Here is a 9,978-nt window from a genome sequence, read left to right as displayed (position 1 = left end):
CCCCTTCATATAGCCAAGCTAGACCCCTGCTCGTTCTCCATGCCCGGAACTTGGGCGTCACAGCTCATACTGTTTCCTCTCATTGACATGTTTTTCTTGCTTTCTCTCTACTCCAGGTCAGCCCATCCACCCTTAAATGCTGCTCAGATACCACTTCTTTTTGGAAGTCTTTCTAGGCTGTCCCGGTAAGCATGAATCTCTCTACTCAACAAACCTCTGAAGCACTTCCGTTACACCTTTCTTCCAGCTTCTGTCACCTCCTAAAGCTGATTACCTTTCTGTGAGTAAAACGGTTTCTCCTCACTAGTGTTATTCGACAAGTGCTTTAGTAAATCCAACTCATACAATGAAACAAGGTTAGATGTGAAGCAGAAAACAGAAATTAAGATCCATTATAAAAATGCTGTACTTCCAGCTATTATTTATTCAACTTATATGAAATCTATAAAGACGTATGAAGGTGCTGACACACTTGGATCTCCATACATCACAACAAAAGGGATTTTAAAGACCTAAATGTAAAAACTAAAATTATAAAACTCTTAGAACAAAACATGACTAATGCTTCAGGACCTTAGTTTTCAACAACAAATTCTTTGACATGACCACAAAAAGTACACACATCAAAAGACACGAAAGGTATGCTGAATTTTAGAAATGAAAAAATGAATAAGGTATGCTGAATTTCATCAAACTAAAAAGTTTTGTGCAACAAAAGACTTTATCCACAAAGTGAAGAGAAAACTAACCGATTCAGAGAAAATACTTGGTTATCACATCTGATACGGGTTCAAGATCCAGAATCTATAAAGAACTACAACTCAACACAAAGGTAACCCACATAATATTAAAACTGGACGAAAGACCTGAGCAGATATTCACCAAAGAAGATAAGCTAATGGCCAATAAGCACATGGCTATGATCAAAAAATAAGAAAAATAAGAAGTGATTTCAATGATGTGGAGAAATTGGAATGTATGTCCACTGCTAGTGAAATTGTAAGATGCTCCAGCCACTGTGGAAAAGAGTTTGGCAGTTCCACAAAGGGATAAGCATATGACCTAGCGATTCCGCTACTAGCTAAGTATCCAAACGAACTCAAAGCAAGCACTCCAACAAGCTGGCTTTTAAAGTATTTCTTATTATTACTATTATTGGCCCTCCATTCAACAGTCCATGCACACTGATTGTGACACTGATTCCAACCTCCACAACATGACAACACTCTTCCCTCTCAATCCCTGTGTTTACTATTTCCATTTCATCCTTCTTTCCGATCTTTGCCTGAATCCTGAGCTTTATTTCTGAGAAAACACTGTCCTTTCAGTCGCATCCGGTTGATTTCTCTGAGCAGTGCACACCTCCAAGGTGCTACGGGCCATCTCATAGCTAAGAGTGGTGCCATGGAGTTCAAACAGATACTTGCACACCAGCAAGTTTATAGCAGCATCACTCACAACAGTCAACAAGGGGCCACCATCAGAGAATACATAAAATGTGGTGCGTACAATGTCATGTTATTCTGCCATTAAGAAATATGAAATTCTAATACCGCCTAGGATATCGATGAACTTTCCGAAGTTAATGCTGAGTGGAGACACACGCAAAAGGATAAATATTCTAAGATGCCATTTATATGAAATGTCCAGAAGAGGCACATGCACACTTACCAAAGCTTAGTGGTTCCAGGAACAAAGGTGGGCAGAGTAGGGGAAGCAGGGGGACAAGAAGGAAGGCCCTGCCCGAGGAGTATTACGTTTCTGTTAAGGAGGATTTTGAAAGTTTAGAAGCAGGTATTGGTAATACTTACACAACATGGGATGTATATGCATGTGTGTATATATAGATGTGTGTGTATATGCATATAAACATTTATTTCCCATTTTTAGTGTACAACTCAACTCCATTAGTGGCATTCATCAGAACTATCCATTTTCCTATTTTCCAATCACCTGCACCAGCAGCTCAGTGCCCTTCTGAGCAATGACCCCTCCTCCCAGCCAGCCAACCAGCAATATGCTTTGATCTCCATATATTTGCTAGTCTAGATATTTCACATAACTGGCATCATATAATAGCGGTCCTTTTCTAACTGGTTTACTTCACTTAGCAGCTCATGATTTTCATTCTCATTCAGATTAAAGTCTTTATCAGGGTTTAATTTATGAAGAGGATTTTAAACCTACATTTCAGAGAATAAACATTTATACAAACACAACATACACACACTGCTATAAAAATAGCTCATAAGGTAAGAAATGTTTTTTGCTTATTCTCATCAGAATTAAAAACTAAATAACTAGAAGAATTCTAAGAAAATACATGTAAACATAGCTTTGGGTATGAATCTCAATAGTGCCTTTTCTCCTCTTACCTGAATAGCTGTCAGTTTATGCCTTATATTCACTAAGATGATGCGGGCTAATAACAGCAGTATAGGGTTTGAGGTTAGGCTGTAGATTGATTCACCATCTAGAATGAGCAAATTCAGAACAACTGCATCAAACTCTTTGGCCTGAGGGTGGAAAAAAAAAGTATAAGTAAGACAATTTAACAAAACATTAATCTTGGTATGTTTTGTAATACAATAAGATGCCAATTCAATCAGCTTTAAAACAGATCGACTACGCAGCTATTAAAATGAAGAGAATTCTAACATTCCAAATGCCCTCTTAAGAAAAAATTACTGAGTACACTTCTACTCGAGGAACCCCAGCTAATCAGAGCAGCTGCTCCTTAGGACTTTCAATGGCTGGGTATTTGGAATGTAGACCCCGGAGCTTTCTTTCCAGGTGCTTTTGGGTAGAATCAATCCTTCACTCATGCAAGTACCTTACTCACTACCCTGGTAGCATAGATTATGAGGTGGGCTGTTAACCATAAGGTCAGCAGTTCAAAACCACCAGCCACTCCAGGAAAGATGGGGTTTTCTACTCCCCTTTACAGTCTAAAAGAAAAAAGATTTACAGACTCAGAAGCCCACAGAGGCAGTTCTAGTTCTACCTGTCCTACAGGATCGTTGTGAGAACTGACTCAGTGGCAGTGAGTGTTTTGAGATGAACTCCACAGATGCCCTTGGTTGTTGCTAGTGCTGCTGAGTCCATTCCAACGCACAGCAGCCCAGTGTACAACAGAACCAAGCACTACAGCCACGCCACGACTATGCTCACTGCAGGTTTGAGCCTATCCTCGCATCCCGAGTGTTAATCCACTCCGCTAAAGGTCTTTTTCGTTTTCATTGTCCCTCTACTTAACCCAGCATGTTAGTCCGGGATGACGAGAGAAACAAATCCAGAGACACTCCTATGTGTATGAGAGCTTTATATCAAAGAGTAATTGCATATTAAGAAAACATCCCAGCCCAGTCCAGATCAAGTCCATAAGTCCAGTATTAGCCCACATGTCCAATACTAGTGTATAAAATCTTTTTTAGACTCAAACAATATATGCAATGACGCCGAGTGCAGGGAGATCACAGGCCAGTGGGTAAAAAGTCTTGTGGATCCAGTGGTGGTGGAAGCATCTCATTGCTGGCTTGGGTCTCCTTGTGGCTCCTCCAACTCCAAGGCTCTGGCTGCCATCAGCATAGCTCCATGTGGCTTGTCAATAGGAATGCCTCACAGGGACATAGCTCAGAGTGTTTCCCACCTCCAGGGAGGAAGACTAGAGTTCCCAGAATCCTCAGGAGAAGGCCTTGCCCACACAGAGGCCTCATTGGCTATGGCCTGATTGACAGGCTATCCTCCACCCCTTTGCAAGTTGACAAGATTATGTAACTGCCACACAGCATGGTGTCCTTCTCCAGAAACTGGTCCCTACTGATAACAGAGCCAAAATGCAGGAGACAGAGTCTTGCCATCCTGGCTGTACATTCCGGCTGTTACTCCCAACACAGATTTGTTTGTTCTCCCAGTAGCCCAGGTGTACGTACAATATTATTTGCAATACCATCAGTCAGAGGCTTTAATTCTTCTTCGGTCTTCCTGACTCACTGTCCAATTTTCACATGCACTGAGGCAAGTGAAAACTCAACCGCTTGGGTCAAGTGCAGCTTAGTCCTCAAAGTGTGATCTTTACTTTATGACATTGTAAAGCACTCTTTTGCAGGAAACGAGCCCAATACAATACACTGTGATTCTATGACTGCCTCTCACATGGGAGATGATGGTGGAGACAAGTACAATGAGACCCTTGACAACTTCCATCCTCTCTCCATCAATCATGATGCCATTTGTTTGACCAGTTGTGAGGACGTTTTATTTTTCTTAATTTGAAGGTGTCATTCACACTGAAAGCTGTACAGTTAGACCTTCATCAGTAAGTACTTCAAATCCTCTTCATTTTCCGCAAGCAATGACTGTAATCTGGACATCACAAGCTGCTAATGAATCTTCCTCTCATCTTGATGCCATGTTGTTCCTACAGTCCCGCTGCCCAGATTACTTGCTCAGCATACAGGATGAACAAGCTGACGAAGAGGTCCTGCCTGGAAGCACTCCCATCCTGATTTAAATCACAGCACGCCCTTGTTCTGTTCCCCGTTGATCTATGGACATGTTCCTCAGGAACTCAATTAAGTGGTCTGGAGATCCCATGGTTGACGATGTTATCCAGAATCTGTAATGATCACGGGCACTCGTGTATTGTCAAGAAAACACAAGCAAACATCTTCTTTGTATTCTATGTTTTCAGCCAAGATCGATCTTACATCAGCATATCCCTCGTTCCATGTTATCGTCTGAATCTGGCTTGAACACATACAACATTTCATGTTTGTTGAAACATCTCAGTAGTATCAATTCCTAACACCGGTTTGTTTGCTTTCCCCAATCATTCTACCTTCTGAAATGGCTGAATGTCAACCAATTATTTTTGTTATAATGATATTTCTTACTTCTGGTTTCGATGTTTCCTACATCTCCCATTGTTTTGCAGGGTTTCCTAACGCCAGGTCTTTGTATCGCCCACTATACTTTGTCTTCTCAAGCTTCCCTTTGAGCTCTTCTGTTCAGCTCTTGTATGTCATCATTTCTTTCATTTGCTTTAGCTATTTACATTTCAGAGCACGTTTCAGGCTTTTTTGACATTTATTTTAGTCTTTTCTTTCTTTCCTGTCTTTTTAATGACCACAAATAAATAGCCATCATTATTTCTGCTGAGGGCAAAAAATTTACAAAGCAATAACTAAGGAAATATTTTATAACAAATACCTTGATTTTAGAGGTGAGGAAACAGCTATAAAAGTTAAGCGCAACACCACACAGAAGTTAGTGCCTGAGCAGAGAGTATAGCCCAGTCAAACTACTGTGCCTCCTATACACGATGCGGCCTTTCCCTCACAACACTCTCCTCAGCTTTGTCCCTCAACATGGCCTGGAGGCCCTCTTAAGCATTAATGACTACGGGGGCCTCGCGGCCAGGGCCAGGATCACTTCTACGTGGCGTTAACTATAGTATAGTACAGCGGTGCGAGTAACTAAGACACAGACTCTAAAAGAAGATCTGGTTTAGGAAAACCATCATTGTGAGTTCAGCCTTGGGCAGAATGAGTCTATGACACCTCATGTATCCTCCCAAGTGAAGGGACAAAGTACACAGGTGAATACGCTAACCTAGGACCTTAAGAGGCATCTTTTGTATAATCCGAGAGAATATGCCGAACATGCCCAAGATGAAGTCTTATCTCATCATCTTGTAAACGTACAATGATAAAACAGTCTAGTCTGTGTTGCTGTGATGCTAGAAGCTAAGCCTCTGGGATTTCCAAGACCAGCAGGGCTAGTCCTGGTGGACAGATTTCAGACCAAGGCAGACTGGTCTGAAACTAAATCAAGAAACCAAATCTCATGAGGTGCTTGGCAGTATATCAACAGCCTCAGCTGCTGCTCTTTGTAGCTGTAGTTGTAAAGGATCTACCACACCCACTGAACAATGTGACTTTTCACAGGTGTGCACGTATGAGCAATAGGAACAGCCATTGACTGTGCAATCCGACTTTTAGCCAATGAGACTGAGTAGTGAGTTGACATTAATGAAGGAGGAGCAATTTAGAAAGAGGGTTAGGGAATGGTTGCCTTACTTAAGAGAATATCATTAATGTCACTGAACCGTACATGCAGAAATCTTTGAACCGGTGTATGTTCTGCTACGTACGTACACAGTGTGGGGTCATCAACAACAGAGATTATGAAGTCTTTAGCAACTGAACAACAGAACTGGATTATCATGACATCACTCCATCTGTATGAAAGTGCATGTACTGCAGTACTGTGCCACTGGAGCTAGGTAGCGCCAGCGATTAGAAAGCCTGTCCTACGTTAGGGAAAGGCGGGGAAAATAATTTTGCTTGGTGACTATATACTATGACTATGAAATATATCTCCCTCTCAAATAGCCACTGCACAAATATGCGTGCATTGCAAGAAGAATTAAAGAGAAAGCAATACCAGAAAAAACAAAAACAAAAAAACAGGAAGGTGTCCTTCTCAAATTTAAGAACTCCCTCAATCTTCCAAATAAGGAGTCCTGGTGACATATAGGGTGTTTAGTCAGAATTGACTCAATGGCAGTGGGTGGGTATTTACAGCTATCCAGTAAGAGTATGAATTAGTAGCATCCTCTGAAATGCAATCTGGTATTGCCAAGAAAAGTTGAACAAGCATATAGCCAAGGCCCAGCAACTCCCCTATATACACTATATAACACAGCTTCCCAAAGAGGGCTCACGGGGCTATTGAAATATTGACTTCCCTCGAGCCCCAAGGCGGGCAAGTAAAGCCTGAAGGTCAGTAAAGTCTTCTCTTAGTGCACGGCACTAAACAAATACTGTCATCTTATTTTTCTTTCTTTTTTGTTACACTGTGATCGTTCAATTCATGCGCATTTTGCTTTATGGCACTGACTGCAACCCCCACAATACAATGATTCTCTTCTCATCCCCTCCTGTGTTTACACTTTCCCTTCATCCTTCTGGGTAAACGTTGCTCTCCTGAGACCGCAGAACTGACTGCTCTAACTAAGTGGGGTGCTCTAAGTCACCCCACTGGGGGCATGGTCACCTGACAGGCCTTGCTGTAAGTCTGTTCATTTTGTTGCTCTGTTTTACAATTTAATGGTTTGAACAGATTAAAAAGATTTGTGCAATTATCACCACAATCAATTTTAGGACATTTTCTCCATTTCTGTCATTATTATTTCCACCAACCTCCCCTGAGATAAAACTAAATCATCTAGTTACTCATAGACTTAACCCATCCTGGATTTCATATACAGGAAATCACAATAAAAAAAGAAAGCAAAACAAACAAAAACCCCATACAGTAACAAAATAAAACACAAAAAATCGAAAACTCAATCCAAAAGGAAGCAGAAAGTAACCCAAACCAGAACAAATTAATAAGGTGTCAAAAGGGAGAACAAATATTCAGACATTAAAATTTAGCTGAACTTTATCTGCGTTCATTCATTTCCTGATGTACTGCTTGCGGACAAGGCTGGTCAACGGTCCGAGAGAGTTCAACGGAAAGCCTCGTCTTTCTCATGACTCAGAGTTCTGTTCCACATTTTCTCCCACTCGACCCAGGGCCTTTGAGAGAAGTCAGCCAAGGCCGCTGGGCACCAACTAAGTCTTTGGGTTTCGGGGTCCTGGAGGACAGGATCCAGCAGTCCTTTGCACTGACTGTTCTCATGTGTCTTTTATACTCTTTTCTCTTCTTGCTCTGAACAGGAAATAATAGGATTTTCTAAGTACGTTATGCTTAAATTTTTGCAAATGGTTTCCAGAAGATGTGACGATAGCTGTAATAAACATTATATGGACACCTGGAAACAAGCCAAATGCCCATCAACAAAAGAGGTATACAAATTTTGGTACATATTTGTACAATCTGAATATGAATACAAAAATAAATGAAGTTCAAAAATATTAATTTTTGAACAAAGGAAGCCACAAAATATATCCAGTTAAATTTCATTGCAATAAAATTTAAAACTGGCGAAACTAAACTGTTTTCTATATATCCAGGCTTAGATGCTAAAACTCTAAAGCAAAGCAAGAGAATGATTAATACACAATTCATGAGAGTGGTTACCTGGAGGAGGGGATGTATCTCCCCACCGGTTTTAAGTCAGAGCGCACACAGAAGCTCGTAGGACACCAGGTCAGAGAAGGCAGCTCACAGCCAGAGGACCACACCCAGACCTCCCCATGCCACAGAAATGGTCGAGGGACCAACACTTTGGAGGCTCTGTTCCAAGAAACTCGTCGTGTTCTCTCCGCCCCGCTGGGTCATGGATACGTAGGAAGTCTGTTACTCAGACCATGCGCAGTATAGTTCATATGCTCTTTTGAATGGGTGAGCTACTTCTATTAAAAAATTACATTCACAATCTTAAAGTGTCCCATAATCTAGCCCGAACCCTATCAAGCCTGGTGTTACGGCTCATCCAGAAAGCTCAGAACATCCTTTCCCCCAAACAGCATGCTCTTCTTCCATCTAAATGGGGTTGTAATCCGTCTGCAAGGTCAGTAGTTCAAAACCACCACGCCCTTCTCAAAACAAAGACAGGGCTTTCTGCTCCCACGAAACAGTTACAGTCTCGGAAACTCAGGGCAGTTCTACCCTGTCCTATAGGGTTACTATGAGTCAGCATCAACTCACTGGCAGGGGGTTTGTCTGATTTTTAATCACACATGACTTACCTCCATGTCACTAAAATAAATTATTTGTAATAGGAGAAAACCACCCTGGCAACTGTTTTTATGCCGTAAAACTTACCTAACATGAGATCCAACAGACTTCTCAGACTGCTTTGCCTGAAAAGATCTTTAGGTAACTCCATTAAGCTAACTGGGCGGCTGGGGCTGCTGCCTGTGGCTGAGCAAACGGAATGGCTAACAGAGCTCCGCAAAGCCGAGTGTCTAGAGAGTGGTTTGAGACTAACCACGGAACTTCTGGAAACACCTAAAAGTCTCATCAATGACCAAGCATTCTTAGTGGTTTGGCGCAAGTTAAAATATCATGTTTCTTTCCGACTTACTAAGAACTTACGGAGACTCATATGTGAAGAATGAAAAACACTATCATAACGACATATGAACGAACATGTAACATGAAACATACCTCACTGAACTGTCCGGACAAAAGACACTGAGGGTGCAAGTCCACGGGAGGCCCCGTCCAGTTACTCTGGACAAACAGCTGCAAACTGCTCACCCCGAGGAGAAAGATCAGCTGCTCTCTGCAGGAAACAAGGGTTGGAGACCTAGGTGTGTACCACGGCCACTGTCCCACCTCACACACACTGTGTCGCTGCAATTTCATTCAAGAAAACATCAGCTAAAAACATGTGTTGAGATATTTAAATATCTAATATAAAAAAAATAATAATTCTGAGACATCCACCATACGATACGGTAACCAGGAGTCAAAGGTGGCTCCTTACCTTCGTGTTTTATTAACATCAAATGAAATGTAACATTCAGTCCTGCAGTTACACTATCCACATTACAAATACTCAGCACCCACATGAGTGGGTGTTCTGGGGTAGACTCTGGTTTCAGACGGGTACTGGATGCGTGTATAAAGAACACTTCCACTCCCACAGCAAGCTCTCGTGAACAGCACCGGCTTAGGTCTACCGCGGGCCCCTGGGGCTTGGCTTACATTAAACAGTCTACTTCATGCTGTACAACACAAAGCTAACAATAAAAAATTACTCCTGGCATGTTACAAATCTTGTTCCAATCAACTGCTAGAACCTCTCAACTGTTCTAGACATTTCCAATGGACATTATTTTGGTTTAAGATGGGGTGGGCAGACTTTTTCGGTCAATAGACAGATATCCGCATTTTCGGCTTTGCGGGTCACATGCTTTCTATCACACCTGCTGCTCCGGGATTTCTTGTTTTCTCCATCCTTCAAAGTCATAGTAACTATGCTAGCACTTTCCAGGAGCATTCTCTGGCCACGCCCTG

The 9,978-nt window shown here is 41.8% G+C and overlaps 1 protein-coding gene across 1 annotated transcript in view; it reads right to left on the bottom strand.

The window, feature by feature from the left end:
• Window positions 1-9,978, bottom strand: part of TTC27 (tetratricopeptide repeat domain 27) — a 169,439-nt gene that overhangs the window by 157,475 nt on the left and 1,986 nt on the right. Inside the window, exons 2-3 of the mRNA XM_013006843.1 lie at window positions 9,124-9,241; window positions 2,376-2,516 (exon numbers count right to left, since the gene is read on the bottom strand). Coding sequence (XP_012862297.1) covers window positions 2,376-2,516; window positions 9,124-9,241 — 259 coding nt within the window. The remainder of the gene's footprint in view (window positions 1-2,375; window positions 2,517-9,123; window positions 9,242-9,978) is intronic.

The sequence above is a fragment of the Echinops telfairi genome, unplaced genomic scaffold, assembly GCF_000313985.2.
Source record: "Echinops telfairi isolate 266 unplaced genomic scaffold, ASM31398v2 ScPeMD7_10;HRSCAF=50, whole genome shotgun sequence".
Lineage (NCBI taxonomy): Eukaryota > Metazoa > Chordata > Mammalia > Afrosoricida > Tenrecidae > Echinops > Echinops telfairi.
The sequence above is the reverse complement of the archived record's forward strand: the minus strand, read 5'-3'. Positions and strand labels throughout refer to the sequence as shown.